At 39.2% G+C, this 25,948-nt stretch overlaps 1 protein-coding gene across 3 annotated transcripts in view; it reads right to left on the bottom strand.

The window, feature by feature from the left end:
* LOC141921011 (coiled-coil domain-containing protein 170-like) overlaps nt 1-25,948 on the bottom strand; it is a 71,099-nt gene that overhangs the window by 18,600 nt on the left and 26,551 nt on the right. For all 3 annotated transcript variants that reach the window (XM_074818764.1, XM_074818761.1, XM_074818763.1), the window contains 5 exons: nt 23,927-24,058; nt 20,396-20,652; nt 15,966-16,110; nt 13,996-14,181; nt 1,869-2,186 (listed from right to left, as the gene is read on the bottom strand). In XM_074818764.1, coding sequence (XP_074674865.1) covers nt 1,869-2,186; nt 13,996-14,181; nt 15,966-16,110; nt 20,396-20,652; nt 23,927-24,058 — 1,038 coding nt within the window. The remainder of the gene's footprint in view (nt 1-1,868; nt 2,187-13,995; nt 14,182-15,965; nt 16,111-20,395; nt 20,653-23,926; nt 24,059-25,948) is intronic.

Below are 25,948 nucleotides of genomic sequence, written 5' to 3'. Positions count from 1 at the left end.
AATACTGAAAATCAAATCTGTCTCCATCCTCAGACAAAAAAAAAAGGGGGGGGGAAGTTATTTTCCATTGCAAAAGTCAACAGGTCTTTCTTGGAGAGAGACAGAGACTTTAGACCATAGCACCCAAATAAATGAATTTTAACAGTGTTATAGAAAAATACCTGTTCTTCTGAACATCCGTATCTTTACTTCTAAAATAAGAATAATCGCAGCTGTTTAGAAAAAGAATACTTGATTATTGTATATTTTACAGTAGTTCTCTAACAGAACATGACTTCTCAAATCACTGCTGTTACTTGGAGAACCAGCCACATTCCTCTCAAGCAGCTGAAAAAGTTTGTATCTGCAGCAAAATAAACACCGAGTTTGAATCCTCCCCAATACCACCAGTCTGCAGGATGATCAGGTGGAAAACCCAGCATGTAAAGCTAATATTAAGGAATAAAATCAGGAACAAGAACTGAAATAAGTCACAAAGCGACTAACAGCTGCTCAATGTAGTACACAAACCAACTTAGCTGCATCTGAATCTTACAAAAGCAGCAAGTTACCTGAAAGCATTCCCAGGAGCAAAACCTTTTTACTCAATAGCTACCAGACAACTTAAATTTCCCTTTTGCAGCAGTTCTCAAAATAATCAACATTTAACAGAGTATACTGTATGCTGAAACAAGTACTACAAACACACGTGAACATAAAATTCTCATTAGATTTCAATTTGAAAACGTTTTGCTTATGGAAACAACACTCCATGACACATAGCAAAACTGTAAAGAGCTTCTATATTAAAAAGCTGCTGCCACACTTCCACTTCAGTGGATCAACTTTCAAATGTTAATAATCTTTACAAAGCTTGTTTTCATTGCAATTTGGCATATTGACTCTCAAACTAAGGTATAGGGGAGCTGTTTTGTATTTTTTAACAAAATATTTAATCAAAATGCACAGGGATATTTTCAAGAGCTATTTCCAATCTTGGACGGAATACAAAAACATTTGCTAACATAAAAAACTATCACATCAACAGGAGATGCTAGAATCTCACAATCTAGCAAGGACACAGAAGTTATTTTTCAGTGGCTCAGTGAAAATAGCTTTTGATTTAGTGTGTGACTTTTAATTACATAATAGTCTTGCTGACAAAATTAATATATGCCTCTGTAAGCAAGTGAGAAACTTAAGTGCAGTGTTGGGATACTGACATTGGTCAAACTGTATTCTGGCCTTCCTCCGGAGCTGTCCCTTCTCTACCTGTACATGCAAACACACCTTTGCAAACACTACCAGCCAAAACGGCTCAACCCAAAGCATTAGAATACCCAGCTGACTTCCTATTGCCTTTCTCCTGGATGGTGAACAGTTACGGTTTGAACAATGTTTAACTATAAGTGTAAAAATACTTTTTTCTTTTTCGATGCAGGTTTTGAGAATTGGAGGGAAAGAAGTTGCCTGGGGCAACTCATCAGTTATGTCTGCTTTGAGAAACAAGTCAGTCCTTGAAGTCACTACTGTAGCAGCAAATCCATACTTGTTCACATGTTCCACTAAATCATAGCAACCATGCAGCCACTTTTGATGTCCGCTAAGTGATACTGAAACCAAATTTCGATGTCTTAACTGAAAGACCATTCCATGTCTTTTCTTGTTAACAACATCCATTATTAATTTAATTTCTGACCTCTTCCTACTTAATAAAACATAGATGCTTTTCACCTATTATCTCAAATCAATAGACAACAAAATTAAACGTTTCTGTAATCTCAAAACCTAAGCAGAAGGAACCAACGCTCTAAGAGATGAATAAACTGAAAAAGGATCCAAAGAGAACACACACACACATTGGGCAAGTGCAGTGCTTGCTCACTTACTATTTCTTTACTCTCCACTTTGCAATTTATTTCTTGGATCCTCTCCAAAATGTCTTTCTCAGAAGGTTTAACTATTGCAGATCCATCGCTGAGTAGGGTAGCAATTTGCTCTTCAAAAGCCACTAAAGAGCCCTGAGCAGTCCTGGCCTCTTCTCTGCTGCTTTTCAAGTTTCCATCCAGCTCAGCGGAAGATTTCTTCAGATTGTGTAGTTCCCATTTTGAGGCATCCAAAACTTTCTGGTTAGCAGTCAGTTTATCTTGGAGGTTTCTGATGTCCATCTCCAAACTCTGTCTCCCTGTTATAGCGCTGTCAAGATCCTAAAATACATGAAAGATTAAACCAGACTTTTAAAACCTGTTATAACCCCTCTCCTCCACACACAAAGCAGGGAATAACTCAGAAGCAGGTACTGCAGATAGAGAAATCAGGATCCATATTGCTCATATGGGCTCAACATCAGGACTTCATAGGAAAACTCCCACTGAAACTGATGAAAGCCCAAAGCTGCTGTAATCACACTGTAGACTAACCTCTTGAAGTGGCCTTCAAAAACTAGTACATGAATAACATTTGCAGGTAAACAGAAACCAATTTTTTTATTGTGAAACTATAGCAATCTTATTTTTTTATTCAGATAATATGATTAGAAAACAGTAAACAAGATGTAACACAAATAAAGCCAAAGTACTATACCTCAGAGAGGAAATAATAGCATAGCACAGAATATTTCAGTTGGAAAAGACGTACAGTGCTGACCAATGTACTTTTACCCCTGTACTCGGCACTGGTGAGGCCACACCTCGATTACTGTGTTCAGTTTTGGGCCCCTCACTACAAAAAGGACATTGAATTACTCGAGCGTGTCCAGAGAAGGGCAACGAAGCTGGTGAAAGGTCTGGAGCACATGTCGTATGAGGAGCGGCTGAGGGAACTGGGGTCGTTTAGTCTGGAGAAGAGGAGGCTGAGGGGAGACCTCATCGCCCTCTACAACTACCTGAAAGGAGGTTGCAGAGAGCTGGGGATGAGTCTCTTTAACCAAGTAACAAGCGATAGGACAAGAGGTTATGGCCTCAAGTTGCACCACGGAAGGTTTAGACTGAATATTAGGAAGTATTTCTTTACAGAACGGGTTGTTAGGTGTTGGAATGGGCTGCCCAGGGAGGTGGTGGAGTCCCCATCCCTGGAGGTGTTTAAGAGTTGGGTTGACATAGCGCTGAGGGATATGGTGTAGTTGGGAACAGGCAGTGTTAGGTTAATGGTTGGACTAGGTGATCTTCAAGGTCTTTTCCAACCTAGATGATTCTGTGATTCTGTAATTCAGGGCTGACCAAAAGAATACACACAAACTCTGAATATGGTGTAAGGAGCAGAATTAGAGATGATCCCTGAGATCAATTTACCTGAATGTGACAAAAATTCTTGAGATTATTTATGCATAGAAATGGGGAGTGAGGTGCCAAACAAAAAAAGACAATGATGTTAAGACAGCAGAAAAGATGGTGCAAATGCTCAAATGCCAATTTCACCTCAAAGAATAAATCCTTAGATTGTGAAACAGTCAGAAAAATTTTCAAAAAGGGAATTATTCTGAGCTATGTCATCATCTGAAGAAAGCAAAATCCCTATTACCCAAATTTGTCTGAGGAATAGAAGAAAGTCAACAAAGAGCTATGTGTCCTTCCACAGAGCCTACAACTGCCCCCGTCTGCTGCCCAGCTGGACTGTTGGTGTGCAGAAGCATGACTGGGGAAGAACTAATGGGATGGCAGTTCTATCTAGTATCCTTGTAAGTTCTTTTTTTTTAAAAAAAAAAGAAGTCAGTCCTTTGCATTTCAGAAGTAATATGTTCAAAGACAACATCATCTTCGGTAGGGTGACAGGGTACTGTAAAATAAGGCTACCTGTTGAATAGCCCATAGGATTTACTGCTCAGGGACATCCTCAGATCTCTGGCATTTTGTCATGGTTCTCACTCAACCCCTGACACCTATGGTCCTTTCTCTCTAAGTCCAGAGCTTTTAAAAGTTATTTTCCCTTTACCTTCTGATGAATCAAGACTCAGTTTGGAAAGAAGAAAAAATAGCCAGTACATATATTTCTACATCAGTTGTATAGAAAATATTGACCCAACAGGGCAGAGCAGACAGACAGAACTGTGTACCTTGACCCATGATGCAAAAACAAATAGTGATAGAAAAGTGAAAGAAAAATAAGCCATCTAAACATAAAGGAAAAATCATATCTCTCATTCAGACAGTTTGTGAACCTCTTTCCTTTACTCACAGTACCAATATTAAGAGTGCTTACACCTTCATATACAAGAATAAAATTTGCAGTGAAATCAACTAAAAGTAGAGCAAAAACTAAGACTTCATTCTTCAGGATATTATCTCATTGATAGGAACAAATGGGAAAGACACAAAATTATGTCAGAGGATGGCATATTTGTAGAGTGATTGAATTTCTGCAGAAGTTTCAGTTGTTTAGTAGAGACTCAGTAGGTGGATTGATATGAACTAAGATCGTGTACCTAGAGTTAAAGAATTGTTCCCAAAGCAGCTGTGAATATGGTGACCACTTGAGGGTCTCTTAGGGTCTATGTGTGCTTGCTGTGTAGCACAATAAGTCATCTGTATTAATGGAATACCTGCCAATCAAGTAGTAAATCTGGGAGTATTTATCGAGATCAGCACTGAGGATGGACAAAAAAAGGAGTTTGGGAGGCACCTTGGAAATAAAATATAAACATACAATACTAAAAATACTAAAATTTTTAAATAGCTTCAAAAAGAAAAACATGCAAACACATAAATGAAAACAAACCAAAACAAACCCTGTCATTTAGGAAATTATTTGTTACTACCCCTTTCTAAAGTAATTGTAGAACTCTCTTGGATACAAATGTTGGCATGATTCCTTGCCATTCTCTCTTTTTTATTCTAAACAAGTCCTATCAATAGAAAATTCCCACCTGTGCTCAGAATTACATTATGGTAATTACAGCAAAGAATAAAGAGTGGTTTATTTCAATTACAGTTTTCAGCACTATGTATCTTTTCTTTCAGAAAGGCAGTGCAAAAGTAGTTTGCCAGTACCAGGGAGTCAACGTAATTAGAATCTTTTTTCAAATTGTGAACATCTGCAAACAAACACAGCTGAATCAAAAGATCAAGGTATAAAATAAGGAACTGCAGCCTGTTTATGCCCAAACATTAGAAAAAAAACAAACCACAACTAGCAATTTACAGAATGAAAAGCCATAACAATCAAAACATTAAAATTCTGAACAATCCTCCTTGAAACCTCTCTTGAATGGAGAGCATTTACACTGGCTAGCTTCAGCAAGGTCAGCCTAAGCACTGAACAGCATTTGGAAATTTAGGGACTGTGACATGTAAAGGTGGTATCCCAACTACATGCAAACCCCTAAGAGCCTAAGTGATCAGTGCAGGCAGATAAAACAATTTCCATCACTGAAGACTGAAAGGATGAAACTGCAACAGAAAGTATTTCTTTACAGAACGGGTTGTTAGGCGTTGGAATGGGCTGCCCAGGGAGGTGGTGGAGTCCCCATCCCTGGAGGTGTTTAAGAGTCGGGTCGACATAACGCTGAGTGATATGGTGTAGTTGGGAACTGTCAGTGCTAGGTTAACGGTTGGACTAGATGATCTTCAAGGTCCTTTCCAACCTAGATGATTCTGTGATTCTGTGTTTTCTCTCTGGCTCCACAACATTTATGGCTAATGTCCCATGGCTCTGAATTATATAAAGGGTTTGGTATGCAGCTTGTAGGGTCAAAAAAGCTACCTAACACTGACACACAACCAATTTTGAAAACAGGAATAATTATGGAAATTGATGTTCAAAGAAAACAGAATTAGGGGGATTTACCCAGGGTAGACCATGTCAATGACACCTGTGTTAGACACCAGGGATGCAGCAGATCTACCATGGCCATGCTCACCTGCAGATGTAAAAAGCAGCACCAAGGGTTCTTTAACTATCTGAGACCAGAGCAAAAGGGCTCATATGGCATAGTACTGTACTTAAAGGTACCCACTCAGGCTGGGACACAGCCTACGCACGCTCACCTGCTGGCACCCCTACCTGTACTAGACTAGAGAAGATGTAAGAGTACCCAGACCATTGTACAGGACACTGGCAAAGCCTCCCTCATGAGAAATCATGTGTTCTATATTAGGTCAGCTGCATTCACAGAAAATGCATTCAGGTTGTAACAGGTGGGGAAAATTACTTCTGCCTTTTAAGCAGAGAAAGAGAGGAACTCTTTTATAAGGAACAGCTAAAAGAGCTGTATTTAACACTGCAAAACAAAATGAAGGAGATACAATCGCATTAAACAGGCAGACAGATGAAAGAGAGGAAACAAGAAGGGATAAGATCTTTTAAGTAATAATACATATTAATACATATTCTCACTCTGTTGATCTCAATATCTACAATACATTTTTTTAAAGCTGTGATAACTCTTCCTTATTATACTGTATTCTTTCGTATTTCTCAAGATTTCAACTAGCATGTCCTATACATACATGTCTGTTGGTCTGTCATTTCATCCAATAATCATTTTTTTAAAAGTGGATACTAGTCAAAATAGTCACTATTTCTGAGACAGTTTTAAGTGTCAGTTTACATACTATAAATAATAATTAATCTATTTCCACTTTGAATTTCCTTAGCATGTCTGAGTGAACACTGCCTACTCCAAAGTGATCCAGGTGGTCACACTCAAGTTTTCCAGAGCTTTAAATTACCTCTTCTAGTTCTCCCTTCCTAAAGGAAAAAAAAAACCAAACAAAAAACAAAAAAACCAACCAAGCAAAAACCAAAACCAAAAAAACCCACCAGTACAACTGAAGCAGATTCAGAGAAAACACAACAGGTCCACCTCCCAAAAGTACTGTAGCATTTTCTTACGGTTGTAAGTAAATACAAATGTAATTGCTCATTTACCTAACTGTATACTGCAAAAATGAAGATATTCACTTTCATCTAATGCAATAGATTAAAACAGGCTGTGAAAATGGTTTTTCTCTAATTATTTTGCATGCATGGCATTACAGAAGTATGCCCCACACTATTAAAAAAGCCACTATCGTGGCTTTGCAGATGAGGTTATGATAACACTTTTATCTTCAGCACCACCTTTCATCTTAACTTCTAAAGAAAAAAAAATATCAAAGAAGGTACAAAACCTCTCTTTTTGTACTGAAATTTTTGGCCCTAGGAATGGTTTTGTTCAATTTTAAACTGCTGAGCAAATTTATTTTTATTTACATGAATTTTTAAAATCTGTGGGCTTCCAATACTAAAAAGTATCCAACCACATTTTCTTATCCATTTGCATGTTGGAATCAAGCCCAGGGGCTTGCAAGTTTGGCAAAGTTTAGTTTCAGAAGCTCTGCAAAGGTCTTCCCACAAAACACCTTCAGAAGAGAGGGTAACATGAAGGCTTCCCTTTCCAGTGAGCCCTCTGAAGAGCTGTGAAGCTTTAATTAACAATCTTTCAGGAACCAATGGCTGTCCCATGTACAGAACTGGAGGAATTACTGATTATTTTTGGTCAAGATTCACTAATAACAACAGGGCCATTTTCTAAAGGGCTGTCATGAGATTTTATGTGAAACATTCAGACTGTGTCATATAGCAGCAGCAGCTGTTAACATCGAGATGCAGACTTTGAATCAGGAAGTCCCAGACTGATGGAAGCTGAGAGGATATATGGCCAAAAGTATTTCCGCAAACTTGCCCACACACCAGCTACTGGCCACTTGCGCAGTTTAGACAACACTTATTTGGCCTGACGTAGCAGATTCCTGCATAACTGCTGTCCTTCACTAGCATCTATCACTCTACAACCCCTGGCACAACCACAAGTCCTTCTCCTCCCTTTTATTTCTTGGAGCAGCCGTGTGTTAACCAATGCCCTTATTACACTTCCAGGGGAAACTCTGGGCTTTTGGGCTTTCATCTGTTTTGAAGAGCAGAGTATTTAGGTTAAATAATTTGAGAGGGTTTTATATCATTATCCTTTATGGGATGCAAGAGGAAACACAGTGACAAAGGATGAGGAAAAGGCTGAGGTACTTCATGCCTTCTTTGCCTCAGTCTTTAATAGTAAGACCAGTTGTTCTTGGGGTATCCAGCCCCCTGAGCTGGAAGACAGGGACAGGGAGCAGAATGAAGCCCCCATAATCCAAAGGGAGATATGGTTAGTGGCCTGCTACATCACTTAGACACACACAAGTCTATGGGGCGAGACAGGATCCACCCAAGGGTACTGAGGGAGCTGGTGGAAGTGCTCATGAAGTCACTTTCCATCACTTATCAGCAGTCCTGGCTAACCAGGAAGATCCCAGTGGACTGAAGGTTAGCAAATGTGGTGTCCATCTTCAAGAAGGGCTGGAAGGAGGATCTGGGGAACTACAGGCCTGTCAGTCTGAGCTCGGTGCCAGAGAAGGTTATGGACCAGATCCTCCATCACGGGGCACGTACAGGACAACCAGGTGATCAGGCCCAGTCAGCATGGGTTTATGAAAGGCAGGTGTGGTGGTTTAGTCCCTGCCAGGGTCTGAGACCACGCAGCTGCTGCCCCTCCCCCACAAAGGGAGTGAAATACAAAGCCCCGGGGTTGAGATAAGGAGAAGTTTAATACAACAGTGCAACAGCAACAAAACAAACAACAACAATAACAATAACAGTAATAACAATGAACAGAGCAAAATATCTACCGATACAGCAGTGAGAGCAGAGAGATCGCATAACACACACATTAACCAACTCTTCCGCGCTCCCGCGCTTGGGCGCCAGGAGGTGAGGTCAGCACGGTATATGAATAACCAGGCTAGAGCTTCCCTCCCACTGCTGGGGAAACTTAACCCTATCCTAGCTAAACCAGGACAGCAGGTCCTGCTTGACTAACCTGATCTCCTTCTTTGAAAAGGTGACCTGCTTAGTGGATGAGGGAAAGGCTGTGGATGTTGTTTACCTTGACTTTAGTAAAGCCTTTGACACCATTTCCCTCAGCATTCTCCTGGAGAAGCTGGCTGCTCATGGCTCAAACTCTTCACTGGATAAAAAACTGGCTGGATGGCCAGGCCCAAAGAGTGGTGGTGAATGGAGTTAAATCCAGTTGGCGGCTGGTCATAAGTGGTATTCCCCAGAACTCAGTATTGGGGCCACTTTCATTTAATCTCTTTATCACTGATCTGGACAAGGGGATTGAGGGCACCCTCAGTAAGTTTGCAGACAACACCAAGTTGGGTGGGCGTGTTGATCTGCTCAACGGTAGGGAAGCTCTACAGAGGAATCTGGAGAGGCTGGATCGATGGGCCAAGACCACCTGTATGAGGTTCAACAAGGCTGAGTGCTGGGTCCAGCACTTGGGTCACAACAACCCCGTGCAATGCTACAGGCTTGGGGAAGAGTGGCTGGAAAGCTGCCCAGCAGAAAAGGACCTGGGGGTGTTGGTTGACAGTCAGCTGAATATAAGCCAGCAGTGTGCCCAGGTGGTCAAGAAGACCAACAGCATCCTGGCTTGTATCAGAAATAGTGTGCCCAGCAGGACCAGGGAAGTGATCAGCCGCCTGTACTCAACACTGGTGAGGCTGAACCTTGAATACCGTGTTTAGTGTTTGGCCCTGCACTGCAAGAAAGACATTGAGGTGCTGGAGCATGTCCAAAGAAGGGCAGCGAAGCTGGTGAAGGGTCTAGAGCACAAGTCTTATGAGGAGTAGCTGAGGGAACCGGGGTTGTTTAGTCTGGAGAAAAGGAGGCTGAGGGGAGACCTCTCTACAACTACCTGAAAGGAGGTTGTAGCAAGGTGGGTGTCAGTCTCTTCTTCCAAGTAACAAGTGATAGGACAAGAGGAAACGGCCTCAAGTTGTGCTATAAGAGAGGTTTAGACTGGATATTAGGAAAAAATTTTACACCAAAAGGGTTGTCAAGCACTGGAACAGGCTGCCCAAGGAAGTGGTTGAGTCACCATCCCTGGAGGTATTTAGAAGACCTGTAGATGTGGCACTTAGGAACATGGTTTAGCGGTGAACTTGGCAGTATTAGGTTTGCAGTTGGACTTGATGATCTTAAAGATCTTTTCCAACCTAAATTATTCTATGATTCTATTAATACCGGCACCTCAGTCAGCATCAGCTCCTCAATATACTAAGTCAATTACACATATCTATACAAAAAACCCCACATTACATCAACAGTAATAATAAGGTATAAAAGAGAATGCAGGTATCTTCCAGATGATTTCTTACACCAGCCGCATCTCCAGTTACTACTGTTATACCACAAGGACTGTAAACTAGCTGGCTCTTATCTCCTGTCTTCTCTGATGAGTCAACCTGGAAATATTTGTGATGTCTGCTGAAACCTGTCTCTAATATATATTTCCTTAATGACATCTTATAAACAACAAAAAAACCCCCACAGGTTCTAACTGAGAATCTCATTACTTTATCTATGGGTACAAGAAAAAACAGTCATTTGGTTGTGTCTCCTACAGTCAAAGTATTTGGGTATATTCAAAATGTAGGCACGTTTCTCAAGTTTAATCAATTTCATTAAATAATACATTTTAATTAACTATGTGTTTATGCAGTCAATTGATTTTAATAAATTTGTACTGATTAGATGCTACTTAGATAAATTTTACTAATTAATAACAATTTAATACAAGTCAGTCTTGAATACTGAAGATTATTTTCTTGGTTACTTTTGCATCAGTAGTACATGCAGATATATTGATATTAATTAAAGTCACTTGATTATATTTCAAATATGTTCTTTAAAGACATTGTACGGTGCACATCTTTGCAAAACAGATGTTTAAATTAACACTTCAGGAGGAATCACAAATATTTCCAGGTTGAATCATCAGCAAAGATGTGAAACAGAACCAGCCAATTTACTAGTTCTTGCATTTCATCAATGGCAAAGCTGTATGAAAGGCAAATTCATCTGGAAGAAGAATATATGCATCTTCTTCTATACTTTAAATAAATACCGTATAGGAATTTATTAAATACTAGAAAGAAACTTGGATAGAGCAAATAAGACATTTTTAAGGACCTACAGACGCTCTCAATGAATGTTATGATTCTGTCTGGACATACAGAAAGAAAGAACAAGTATTCTGATTCTCAGTCTAGAAATCTGGGCAGCATTTAAAAGTTATTTTCCATCAAATTCAAATTTGATACACAGCACTGCCAGAATAAAGGTATGCACAATATTTACAGAATTCCAGGAGCAAGTCCTTGCAATATTTGGTGAGAAATGTGAGAAGTTCAGAAATCTAAAAGAAAAGTAATACATTACAAGAACAGCTTGGTGGCTTGCTTTTGTTACTTATATTAGTTTCAAGACTGTGTTAGTTTCTGTTGTGTGCTGTTTGCTATTGTGATGCAGTGAGGCTGAGACAGGAATAGAGAAAATTATTGTTCACTTGCTAATGCTCCTCAAATGAAAACCAGCTACCTGCAACAAATACTGGAGTATCAAATATACTAAAGTACATTCTGAATTGCTCTCACACATAACTTAAAACATAACCAGCTGGCTTTCATTTTCTTCAAGAGTTTCGGAATCTACAATCTGTTTAATTGATCATTAGATAGCTGCTTCCTCCTAGGACAAAGAAAGGCACCTTGTCAAAAGAGGGAGTTCATAGAAATCCCGAGGAGCAGAAGCAAAGAACTACCCGGCAAGAAAAACTGGCAATGATTCGGAGAGGTGGCAGGGAACAGTGAGGTGGCTGAGGCTTGCTGGAGAAGACTGATGGAACAGCTTCTATACACACAGGAAGAATTTTGAGAGAAAACTGGGAGAAACAGGCCACCATCTCAATCTGTAACACAGAAGATGGCCAATATGTTTGGCTCTGGGAGCTTCAGGCAAACAGAGGCTTGAGTCACTTGTACTCAGCCTGTGCTGGGTAAACTGCTACAGGCAATTCCATTCATTAAAGCTCAAGAAACAGTCCAGAAACACACCGCCACGTGGGTGTCTTCTGTCACAGGAACAGTATGGATTTCTGCTTTTTGCCTTCACGGGGAACATGTCACAACATGTGCAACACTGTTCATGTGCTTAAACTGTGCAGCAAAGTATACGACAAAGTCAAGATGACTTTGTACCACTGATGCCCTTCCTGTAACCTAATAATACACCCATCAGGGGAACAGGGGATGCCATACATCCTCCTTTAGATATGTGGATTTGAAGCATTTTTGGTTTTCTACTTATTTTTTCAATACTGAATTTCTTAATATGCTTTTGTGAACGCAAAACCTTCTCAACAGATTTACTCAGTATCTGCAAATTTAAGTAGCTAAACTGAAACACCACTGGAGGAATCTGCAGCCTCTAGATAAGCCCTGATGGCACAGGGCTTCCTTGAAAGGAAATGCTAATAATTTAGCAAGACATTTCTGTAAAATGGGTTAAATAAATTATGTATTTGGCATGTGCACAATAACAATAGGAAAATATTTCTCATAAAACTAGCTCAACTTTGGAAATGTTTAGGCAGTCAGAGCAAACTTGCGAAACAAGTCACAAATGAAGCCCTTACCTTGTTTTAAAACATCTCCTGATTCTGGCTTACTTAGTGAACAAACTACACTCTGCTCTTACTCACACACCTGTGTTTGAAGTAAAGTATGAGAACAAAATGTTCTCAAAAAGGACCTGTTTAAGTTTTTGGTGCAGGTTCTCTCTCCCTCCCATTTGAATCTTAGAAAATTTTACACAGCTTAGTAAGAAGTATTTTCAGCAGTAAGTAAAATTTATGACCCTTGTGGAACTTAATATTTATCTTCCCCACAACAAATTCTTTCTTCTTCAGAGCACACTGTCAGCTATTTCTCATGTCCTAAGTATTTTGCCTACAACCAAATGAGAACACTATATCCTTTAAAGTGTATGGTGGTGGTCTTCTGTTCAGGAAAAAAGTAATGCCAGGGGGGCGGGGAAAGTGTTATACTACACTTGAAAATTTACTTGCACAAGGTTGCCTTTATGTTCAAAACTTCTACAAACTCAGTCACACATAACTCAGCTACATATTTGGCAGTCTAAGTTTCTTCTCTTATTTTCCTAAGTTCTGGCTATCAGCTTTAACCACACTGCTCTAGTACCTGAGGGAAATTTTCCTTATGGTTTTAGTAAACTGCTCCCTTTCCAGTTATCGCTCAAAGTACAAAGTAATAAGGGAAACTGCTACAAAAGCTCATTTTCTTCATCCATCCTTTGCAATGTACAAAAACTTTTAATGGTGAGTTCTCCTGGAGCAATTAAATTCTTAAATCACATCCTTTTCCTTTCCAAATTATATCTAGATTAATTAGGTGAATACTTGATTTACAACTTAATTTATATTTCTCATTTCAGCATCATTCCTGCTGCACAGATTTCCTCTATGGGTTCCCCACAACAAAACAGTGCTTTCCTAGAAGAGCCTAGGCCTACTGCCTAGAGCTTTTTGGGTATGAGTCAACTGAGTATTTAAGGTTATGAAATACAAGTTTATAATGCAGTGAAACAAGATAATCTAGAGTGTCTGGAAGACAAGACACTTTACTTCCAGTTCCTTAAGAGAAAGAGTAAAATAGTGTCCTATCAATTCCTTTCAATTTCTCATTAGAATTTTTAAAGAAACTGAGTAGAATAATCCTCAGAAAACTTGCAATATCACATAAATATTCTTTAAAAGAGCATTTTTTCATTGTTTCATGCTTGGGCCTCAGATATACTCATTAAGTCTATAAACATCTGTTTATTTACATGCTTGTGCAAGCACAATGAAGGCTACAACAATACGAAGGAAGCAAAAATATAAATTTGCAAGCATCATTGGAAGATATCAAATCTAAATCGGATCTATTTTACACTACGTTATTGTTTAATCTCCACATATTCTGGAGTTTTCAAGACGCTGTGAATAACCCTAGAAAAATGTCCTTTTTAGGAAGGACCCTAATAACCAGAAGTCTTTCAGAAGCATTTTTCTTAATAAAACTCCTATTGAAAATTAATTTGAAATTTCAAGAAAACATTTGAAAACTAGACAAACATACATGTCATGCAATTATGTACCTTACTAAGTTTTTCCATGTCTTGATAGTATCCTGCTGCCTTTTCCTGCTCCTTGGTCACTTCTGAAACAAGCCTCATGATAGTTTCTCTACTAGCTTTGGACTCCATTTCATGGACATTGATAGCTTCTTGAAGAGTAGCAACCTGGTCTTTTAGTGTCAGATTTTCTTTACATAGTTCAGAGACCTAGAGAAATAATTCAAATATTAGTAACTTTTTTAAAGTACTTAATAATTATATATATTCATCCCAGTATACCTGGTCTTAATCATCCCAATAAAGACATGGTGTTTCTGGTCACTCCTAGGTCAGATTTATAATTGCACACTACTATTCCTTTCTAAAAAGAGTAGAAAGGCAATTAAAATGAGAACCATATTCCCACCAGAAACCCACACCTTAGTGTAATGTAGTTCAGATTTACTCCCACACAATCTCTATGATCTATTAAACAGGTGGAGAGTTACTGTCGCTGCCTATCTGTGCTTGACATGAAGCAGATCAGAAAATGAAAACAGATCATGTAGCTAACTTCATGTGAAAACCAGACAATTTCAGTTTGGCTTGTTAAGATTTATGCCTCTCATTTGGAATGAGAAACTGAAGGTTGCATTTTAAGCTTGAAACTTTTTAGGCATGGGGAGATTTGAGTTAGTAACAGCTATTTCATAAGTATATTCAGGGGCAGCCGACACCTTGGAAAAAGGAGTCATTTCCAGGATTCTAGGGCTGGTTTGGTACGTTATGCTATTTCCAAGAAGTGGAATAGATGAATATGGGCACTTCAAAGAGCGCATAAGGTAAAAAATGTACCCTGACTCCTACTGGCAAGACATTTGTTGAGACTAAGGCAGATCAATTCTGTCTTAAATAAAACCACAATGTGGAAAAGAAGCTAAGTAGACGTGCCATGACCCCAAACAGAAAAATGAGTTCCTAAATTTTCCTAATGCACAAAGTTTTCAGCACAAATTATATTTCCCAACTAGATTTGTTACTACATTGTTAAAACAGGACGTCAAGATATACTTTTTTTTAAACTCCAGTTATTTCCTTAACATAAAGCATGTAAGAGTTACCGCTTAATACAAACATTTTTGCCTCTAATGACAACTAGCTAAGTTTTGTTAGAGTATCTATTAAAATTTCAATGTGCTTGTAATATTATGAGGGCAAGTACTTTAAGAAATCACTGTGATACATACCTAGATAATCTTAATTTATTAAGTATTCCTTATAGCCAGAACTCTTATAATAATATGAATATAATGAAACAGAATCTCCCAAAATACTTAGCAGGCTCCCAAGTGAAGAAAAATAGGGATAGAAAAGACTAGACAGAACATGAGAAAAAATATATAAAATTAGGAAAAATTGCCCTTCAGCAGCATAGATAAAGGTTAAAAGAGTATACAAACAATTTTCCTTTCCTAAATGGAGTCTTAGTTTTTGGAGCTTCAGAAGTATTCTGAAGAGAAATAATAAAGTTTTATGATTAAGTCTCAAAAACACCACACAGTTATTTACAGCATCTTGTTACAGGGCATAGTTAAGCTTGTTTTAGGGTATGCCATTTCAGATGTTTCTATTTACTGACATGTCAGCTCAAGATAAGTGTTATGTTCTAGTGGTACAGTTTACACATCACCTAGTAACTCCCAGTGTTAATGTTTTCAGGAAAGCTTTCAACCAAGTATCTAATCAGGGCTGTACTTGGGAACTACAGGATGATAAAACACTTCATGCAGATAAGAGCAGACTGCGTTCACTGAGGTCTATTAGTGTTCAGCACCTTTGAAAATCAGCCCAATATGGAAGAAAAAAAAAAAATCTGTCTTAAATGATAGCACTGTCTGCAAATCATTATTTAACATAACAATTCTTGTCTTCATCGCTTGCTCTATTACTTTGACAACCAAATCTTCTTCTATTAAATTGCTGTACAGAAACCCTTGCCTACACATAATCACCTTTGACATTAAATGTTCCTGGGGTTTCTCTTTTTCTCTGATGTCTGTGTTCAAGAATCCAGAAAGCTGTGTAAGGAGCTCTTCATACTTTCTGTTGATTTTAGAAGCTTGAGTCACGCTTTCTTCGCACTCATTCAAATATTTACTAATCAGACAGAAAAAAAACCAGACATATCAGGATGAATGTTCTCTGAAACAGAATTCTAAGCAAAAGACATTATCCCAAGATAATTGCTAGCTTCTGCATACCACAAAATTAATTTTAAAAGTTACATATAATTCTCTATGTCTGTTATTTAATACATAAAACTTTTGTCATTGCCTTATATGTAAACATTTCTTCATCTTTCCTTTTGACTAGCACTTCAGAGAACCTTCTATGATCCCAACCTCATTCTCAGCACAAGATTTCAATGAAACACAAGAACCAGGTGACATCAATAAACAGTGCCCTCGAGATACTGGAAGTGGACACTGCAAGTAAAAGCTTACAAAAAGTAAGGGGGAAGAGAGTGATCCAATTATAGTAAAAATATGCTAAAAGCACTTCACATCCCCTCTCTAATGAGGCTGACAGTGCTGATCACAAACTCCAGGGAAAGAGAAGCCCCTCTGGACTAATGGAAGTGTAGGACATCCGGAGTACCTGCCAAGCGAAGTTAACCAGCAGAAGCAGACAGAGATGTACTTTGCTGTACATCCAGTCTTGCAGAGTAACACCACCCATGAAAGGGATTGATTAAAAGAGAAAACATCAAGGGACTACTACAAAAGTAGGAAGAAAAGGCAGCTTTTTGTCATTGATTTCATCACTCTGAAAAGGTGCCTATCATGCCGATACATATCCCACATGAAACATCTGTTACCAACATTAACAGCAGGTATTGGTTTGTAAATGCTGTATAAGAACAAACAACCAAATAACAGAGTGGTCAGTTTAACTCATTGCCATAAATGTGGTTATATCCCTCCCATTGCCAGGCACAAAGACAAGTCCAGCAAACAAGCATTGCCGCAGTCTTCATAGGTAGCAAATGTGTAAATTCAAATCTTGTTCACGATGCTGCAACACTGAGCATCACTTCTGAAAAACTACAAAGAAACAGATTAACAAATAGCCAACCAACCAAAGTTCAAAATGACAGTTAGTGTAATCCAAATATCAACTCCAGTACCTCTCAGATAACACCCATAAGAGAAGTACTCAGTGGTAGAGTGAAAGAGACAAAACTATTGAGCTTCCAACTGAGAAACAAGGTACTTTCTAAAGCAAGTTCTTCACAAAGATTTGAACATTAGAATAAAATGAGACATGAGATATCACCAAACAGCTGTCCAGAGCAAATATTTTATTGAAACTCATATGCTTATCAGAGCATAGCACTATTCCCAGTTTTCAAGGTGGGCATGCTAGTCATTTCTGGACTCATTTTTTTTTCTTTCTGATTTCTTCCTCTCTAGGTTGGCAATCAAACAGGCAACAGAGCATCACTCCATAGAAAACAGAGAGTGAGTGCAAACACAGTATGTTAAATGGTTTTAAATCACTAAGGAAAAGGGATGGTCCATGAAAAAATTTAAGATGTTGCCTCAGGAGGGAGATCAGCACAGTTGTCAATGCTGCAAAGTAGAAGAGAGTGGAAGGATAACAGAGAGGAATGGAAAACATTAATTACTGCTCTGGAGAGGACAAGGATATTTCCACATACTACTACTGCACAGCACACACCGTGAGCCAAAAAAGAGCTCTGCCTTCTGCAGCAGGTACAGTGCCTCACAGCTTCCTCACCTCCGGGCACCCTCCTCTCCTCTATAGCCCCAGCAAAACTAAGCTGTGAGATGGTCGCTAAACTTCTGTGTGAGGAGGGGTGCGTCAGAAGTGAAAAGGTATGAGGCTCCAGACGTGCCATACATGCATGCCTATATGTTAGAATATTGTATGAGATTGACCACCAACCCCACAAACTGTTCTGTGGCTCTGAAAAATCAAGGCACATCACACACAGAACCATACCTGCTTCTAAAAATAAACAATCTGAAGTACAAAGCACATACTTGACAAGTCTACGATAATTACCTCCAGTAGGGCCATAAAGGTGTGAGCACCTAGAAAATAGGCAATCGGGTACGAAAAAGTAGAACGCAGCTCTTTCACGGTTTTGCTAGCTCTTCAGAACTAATGAGCAAAAAGAAGGGGAGGAAAAGGAAAAAAAAAAAAGCTTTTCACAGTTCAGGCTCTAAAAATACCTTGGCAATAGACCTGTTGAGTAGAAAAGCACCATTTTCAATAGGAGAGGTGTACAACTTGGAAACTAATCACAGAATTTATTAAACATTTTTTACTATATCCCTAGGTATAGAATGTAACTGTGCATTTCACGCCTGTTGACTTGCTCTTCCCTTTCATTTGTGGTTTTCAGTGAAAATCTTTCTTGAATACCTGATTAGGACAGGTCATGTGTCACATACTACTAAGGTGGCCAGACTAAGTGGCTAAAGCTCATTAAGTCAATAGGATGATTAGTGTTAAGTGGCACATGTAACCGTTAGCTGAGGATGAGAAAAAGCTTTGAAAACATACACTGTAGATTCATGACCAATCCAACATGTTTCTTCCAAAAGAGCAGGCTCGCCCTCCCTTTGTCCATTCCCTTTTGCCAGCACTCTAGTGGTACACTCCAGGTGCACTGCAAACTGGACCTGGGATTGGTAGAGCTGGAAATTAAGCTTTTTATTTTGCTCATTTCTCTCTCACAGCAGTTCCCTTGTCCCAACATAGACAGAAGTGCCAACACAAGGTCACAGGCAAAACAAAGCAGCCAGGACCCCACTGGGAGTGACAGCAGAGATTTATGCCACATAAAATTGATCATATCACTGTCATGATTAGGCCAGCATGATACACAGTATTTTGGTAGCTTTCTCCCAGTGAGTTAGGCAACAGGATAGGAGGCTTTTTTTCCTTTATTTTTCTCACAGAAGCAGCATTTTAAAGAATCTTAACAACCATTACGTCACAGACTGTGATGTTTTCTATGTTGCTAGGATGCATAATACGCTTCTTGTCTTATCTCCTCACTTACATTGGGATCATCTCTAAAATCTTTGGTGATCAACATCAGCACTCTCCAGGCAGGCCTTTTGGCAAATCAGCTGGTAATAGACAAGTGCACCGCAATAGATTTCTCTAGACCTTAAAATGATTTAATTACCTACTTCTAATGTACAAAGCCTGGAGGAGCTGTGTGAAATACCGATTTGGGAAACACAGACATCTGGTAAACACTCACCTTGCTCTTAACTAGACATGGAGATTGAAAGAGACATGGATATTAGCCTTCTAATGGTGGGAAAAAAATCCATTATAAAAGTCTACAAGGTGTCTAGTAGTAGGTGTCTAGTAATGACTGACACTGATTTTGGAATTTTAGAGTTCAGAGTATTTTCACATGAATCAATTTTATTTGTGATCAACATTGGTATCAGTCTCCCTCCCACAGACCTGAAATATCAGCACTTACGCAGAACTGGCAGATCAGTGCTCTGACACACTATACTAAGAACAGTATAGTTAAAGATACTATCTTTTAAGGAAAGTTTTATTCAATCAGTATGCACATTAAAAAAACAACAACCACTGCCACACCACCAACAACAATCCCCCAAAAAACCCACACACAGCAATGTCCAGAAGAAAGTAGAAAAAAAGTCAGAGAAAGCTAACATTACCGAAAGCTGGACAACCGTTAACCAAACATTAACATGCCCCCTTCAGGATGCTACTAACTAGGAATTACACCATATTTTCTTTATTACACTGCTCCTAATGTACAGCTTTACACTAAGGAAGAAATTCACTTGACACTATTCCAGTTCCAGCTGTGACACAGAAGAGAGGAAAAGGGACTGGAAGAGTGCAGCAACACAGTCACTCACCACTGCACAGCCCACGCAGCAGCATGTCAAGTGACAGGTAAATGACTGCAAAAGATGCCATGTGATAAGGACAGACCAGGGCACTAGACCATAGTTGCAGATACTGCCCATCACAAGTACGCTGTAAAAGGCACAAAGTTTGCCCCAGTGCCATACATGGAAATACCTGAATGAGGACACCGAAACTATCATTTCTACTGTGTTCAAACAGCTGTCCTCATTTTTTGTAAGCAATGAGGTTACACCAAGCTGACTCATACAGTTGTTTCTCCTCCAAAGGACAAAACTCTCAGAACCCCATTTATGGGCTAACAACTCAAACCAGAATTCAAATTTCAATACCTTCCAGACACTCAAGTACAACGGTTGTGCAAGGCATTGTAACAGAGTTCAGATCTGCAATAGTCTCTTCACTAACATACTTTTCTGCATTGGCAACTGCACCCTCCTGTCATTCCAATCAAAAATTGTTTCTCATCTCACATGAATCTTACTTAAGTTTGGCATTTTGCTCATGAAGCTCCTCCTTCAGTTCCCAGTTTTCCTTGAATGCCACCCGAGCTGTCAGCTCAGCCTGGTTTTTAGAAGTGGTGAGCACACACGCCTCTTCCTCCATCTCCCGAATTCGGGTTTGCAAAGACAGGAGGCGAGACATCTGTCTAGCATTGTTTTCCTTGCAGCTTTCAGCTTCAGCCTTCAGCTCTTGAAAAGAGGCTTCCTTAGAGACCATTCTGGACCTGAGTTCAAGAAGCTGTAGATAGAAAAGGAGAAAATTCATTAAAAAAGGAAGAATTTTACCCAGGCTGAAACTACTGACTGCACTACAAGTTTAGTAATGTGACAAGAAACACATTTTGAAACAACTCTATCACTACAAGACTCAGTTTATTTTCATATAACTAGGAAAAAGCAATAGAAGAGGTCTGTAAAAACAAAAGCTGCTGTTGTGCAATACAATACAATTTTTCAAGACAATATCTTAGAGGAAGCTAAATTGATTTGCAAACTCAGAATTTAGGAAAAGTCCACCTTAAACTCTGCTGCACAACCTTAATTCACCTCCCTTGTGCATCTGCATTACAATACAGTTATGAACACCACTATTCTCTCTTTTTTGTCTGCCTCCTCCCTGCTCCCAATTCTGGTGCACAGTTCCACAGATGATCTACAGCTGCACTGAGTTGTAACAGCAAAGTATCCAGTTGTATGAGGGTGGAACCTTTCGATGATTTGCAGCATATTCAGAGGCGAAGAAATTTTTGGACAGTTGTGCTGTTAGGCAACCTCTTCTCATCTTATGCAAATAGGGGTTTTTTGGTCTGATAATCCAATTAAACGTAGCTGGATTTACACAGAAACAGCAAGAGGACCTTTTAAAGAAGGGTGGGAGGAGAAACATCACCGCCAAATGTCAGGGACCTGTTCCAGAGATGATGCTAGAGCTTCCCAACAGTTCATGGAGTTCAGTTGGTTTTCTTTACTTTCCCTTCTCTCTTTTAGTTAAAAATACCATTTTGCATTGAACTATTTCTGCTACAATCTTCTGTAGAAGACTGAGCTTGAGGCAAGACACACCAGGCACATAAAATTTCAGTAGTTTACTTTGTTAAAAGGAACAAGTAATTTAAAGTGGATTTTTTGTCACAAGTGTTAAGGCATGTTTCAGCTTCCCTGACAGCTCCACTTATAAGCAGCAAGGTGCAATCCGAAGCATTTATCTCCTACTACATAAAATTAACAACCAAATAATTAAGCCACATTAACTGCTCTTTATGAGGTGTGCTAGGGCTTTTAACTCGTGGCAAACATTTTAAGGCAATAAATATTTAAGACATTAAGCTGCAATTCAGGACTTCAGGGAATTCACTGCTCTGCCAGAGACTTCCAGTGTGACCAAACCCAAAATACTTGGAGAAATTCCAGGAGGCCGGTGAGCTGACTGAATGGCAACTGCCTTGGAAAAGAGAGGTCCCACTTCTGCTCCCAGCCACACACGCCTGTTCTCTCCCTTGCACCAGCTCTGGTATTTGTCTGACTCCTTCACAAACAACTTAACTAACTCAGCTGACAAAAGAGTTCATTTTCTACAGAGGAGGAAGAGGAAGGGGAGCTGGCCACATCACAGAGAAAAGGCTAATACTGAGGAGTCAGGCAGAAGGATCACTCTTGCAGCAGCAGCAGCATAGTCTCTGATGATTTTATGCTTCACCTGCAAGCACTGGTTTATCAGACACTTTAGAGCTGACATAAAGCAGCACTGACTTTGAGAAAAGCAGCTCTGCCTCTTCCCAGGCTCACAGGCTTCATTTCCACAGTCCACCCTCTTCTTTGTGCTAGCAGAAGCATTTATATGGCTACGAGGTGAAATAAGATTGGGAAACTGATCAGGCTAAAAACCAACCCAGAAGGAATTTCAATTGCATCGGTTCCCCAACAAAACAGTGCCCCATAAAACTACACATACATCTGTGCCAGCACAAGGGATGGGGCAGTGTGGGGAAGGAAATGAGCAGCTGAAAGAACAATAGGATTGCTTTGCTTGGCAGCTGGACCAAGCTATGGTAGCTTAAAGCATTCATAACCTTAAAATTTCTCTGTGGTTCAACTCCCCATCTGCAAAATGTGATATTTTTTCCTCTGTCCACTGTCTTTGTGGTCAGTTCCAATAGCAGAAAAAGCAAGAATAATCCCATATCATGAGTTTTACAGAGCACTCAGCAGAACAGGGCTCTGACCTCAGCTGGGTCATGAAGGTCTTTATTAACAAGAGTACGAACAGCTGCTTTCTTGACTCTTCTTTTGCTTATGCAAGCACAGTGCTGAAAGAATCTGTAAATCAGTCAGTCATGCTGGCAGTAAAGCCATTCAACATTTCCAATAATAAATTCTTTCTATGAGAATGTGAGATTCTGTATGGCTTTTTAAAATTGAAATTTAAAGTACTGATCCTGGATAGCCATTACATGCAGGGGAACTCTGCAGTAATTTCAGGATCAACTGGTCAAATTCAAGCTCAGTCGATGGACACTTATCCCTGTAGTTCTGGCTGAACACTGTATTAACAATTCATTCTCCTATAATATTACATGTTCTTGCTGTCTCCCGTATTCAGTTACCCACAATTAAAAAAAAAAATATTTCATTGATAGTATTTTTTTGATGTTCAAGTGCTATGTAAGTATACCACAAAGCACTTTACAATGTGCAATAGAAATACATATTTGTAAAATGCACAGATGTTGAAACAACTAGTTGGATAACTGTTCACAATTTTCCATTGAACTTTATGTATCTATGTATATTTATGAATATATACACCTGAATACATATGTATGTAAATCAATATAAGCATTTCATGTCTCCTAAAGGCAAATTCGATTCCATTTTAAAACTGACCACTGCCCACATTGCTGAATTGGATCAAATCAACCTTAGTCAGTCATATGTTAAAAAGAAAAAAAAGTGTGAAAAATTATCATCCAATAAATCCCATCTCCTGAGAAGTAGCATCTGCACAGCAGAAACAGCAGAAAAGAATGCGTGTGCATTCTTCAGCCTCTCTAGTTACAATCAACCTCATTAGCTCAAACACAACTTCAGTGATGATGAAAGCAAAACAAATCTGGGGAGCTGTAACTTGAACAACGGAGAAATGGATGAGGATGGGCAGTTGTATCTTAACTTACCAGCAACAACAGGAGGACATCTATTAGAACTTTTATACAACCACAATTTAGAAATATTAACTTTCAGGTTTAATTAAAAAAGATTGCATTTAGATGATAATGATGATAAAAAGCTAGACTGCTTTAAATCTTTCAAATATAAACTTATAATTAGTTCTTGAACACAGAAGCAAGCAGAGTAAAAATCACATGGAAATTCTAAAAAGGTTATGAGAAAAAAAATTTCTGTACCAAAAGCAAGAAGTTTTGGACTTTCTGCAAGCTTTCTATTCTCTGCAGAATGTGACTGTAGAGAATCCTCAAGTTTGGAGAAGAATTTGAAAGTATTTTTAAATGTACCTCTGACTGGGCAAAATCATACTTCACCGCAAGTGCTGCAAGTTCACTCTGAGCAGTTTCAGCTGCAGCTCGATAGTGATTCATCAGCTCTCTAGTGACAGGAATATCCAAAAGAACATGATCATGAGATTCCTGGGAAGACAGCATGAAAACAAAACCATTAGACATCACATTTTTTGAACATTTTTGCTTCAGTGCTTTTTTGGTTGATTAAGCTACTCAAGGGCATTTATTCCAAATATGTTATTGCTAGAGTAACTGATCCTTACTGAAAAATAGGATAAACACTCACTTCTCTACCAGTCACCACTTTCATCTGCAAGTTCAGTCACCAATACCAGTGCTAAAGTATATGGGCATGTAAGATCTTCCCCCTCAACAATCCCATGACCTCCCACTATTTTCAGCTCAGGTTATTTCCTGCAGTTTCTATGTATTTAGCAACATTCAAAAGGTCCCTCTTCTACAAACTTACCCAGTCACTCCTTCAACCCATGTAAACTTTAACCCAAAGGGAGTCCTCAGGTGTCTCTTACACAAAGAGCCAATTTGGTTTTTAGACTTCAGTTACATTGCACACCCCCTCATTTTCATTTTGGAAGAAATGGTGAAAAAAATCAATGGCTATCAATCTTTTCTGTGCCACTTATGATTGATTTTGCAGATTTCTACCATATCTCACCTCCACAGTCTCGCTACCAGGTTGGAGACCCATGCCTATTCAGACACTCCTACCTGCTCCTCAAAGTCACTTTTTGGCTTTCCCAGTTGTGCTTTTACTTCTCATCTGCCAAGGCTTAAGGTCCTTTTGAACTCCATCACCTGGACATAACTTCAGCTTGCTTTCTCATCCCCAGCAATCACCATACTGACTTCCTTTCACCCTTTTTCAAGCCTTTCTGATAGATGGCAAGCACTGGCTCTACGCTTCTAGCACAGTCTCCTTCACCCCACTTGTACAACCCTTTTAGCTGTGCCTTTTAGACTCTTTATAGTAAGATTTCTCATTCTTGTGTGGTTCTGCTCTTCTACAGGAGAGCAGAAATGTGGTGGATTTCTTTGCCTTTGTTACTTAAATCTTTCATATGAAAATTCAGACCTAAGGTCTTGATAGGAATTTCATTAGAACATTTTTTTCAATCGATAGTGACTACAAAATGATGAAATTTAACATCTGCAGAACAAGATTTTGTTTAGGTGATGCTGGAAGCATGGCAGAGGACAGAGCATGAGATTTTTATTCCATCAGCTCCCACACAGGACAAACAAAACTGCCACCCTAGTGCATTTAGGCATACATTACAAAATGCAATTCTCCCCCAGTTAATGACAGGTATTCCAATGGAGACAGAGACAAGATGTCTTCACTTCATGTTCTACTACATCAGCATTCGTTTCCAGGCCGAGATAAATTACAAGTTCAGCTCCTACCCATTCTAAATCGAAAATAATGAACAGCTTTCTAAATAGGTGAACATCTAGTAAAATAAGCCTCTGCCAAGAAATGCACACAGAAATCCGTGGGAATCAGGCAAAACTACTAGTTTGGACTGTAGCAGAGGATAAATTACCTCGGATTAGTTTCTATAATATTGTCAGCTCTTTTCTTTAATCTTTCTCCAATGCACTAGTACACACTGGATTAGATCCATCAAGTTTAATCGCGTTCATCTCCCTCAAAGATGCTCAGCTGTGCTCTTTCACAAAGGAGTTGCCACTCTCATCAAGCCAGACTGATACATGTAGTACAGCTCATGGCTATGTACAACATAGCACACAATCTCTGAGATAAAAGGGCTGCTAATTTTCTCAACACTTTATCACCATTCTGAGGGAGTAAGGGAAGGTATGTGCTGTCTCTTTGCTACTTTGTCTTCCTTTTTGTTTTACTCCACTTGTTTCACCTTGTACAACCACATTAAATTCTTTGATGTAGAGAGGGTTTTTTTCAGGCCTCCAAAACCATGGCTGGAGCTTGCAAAGAGTAACACTGTGCATGTTATTTATGTATGTTATTATATT

The sequence above is a fragment of the Strix aluco genome, chromosome 3 (assembly GCF_031877795.1).
Source record: "Strix aluco isolate bStrAlu1 chromosome 3, bStrAlu1.hap1, whole genome shotgun sequence".
In the NCBI taxonomy this organism is placed as follows: domain Eukaryota; kingdom Metazoa; phylum Chordata; class Aves; order Strigiformes; family Strigidae; genus Strix; species Strix aluco.
The sequence above is the reverse complement of the archived record's forward strand: the minus strand, read 5'-3'. Positions and strand labels throughout refer to the sequence as shown.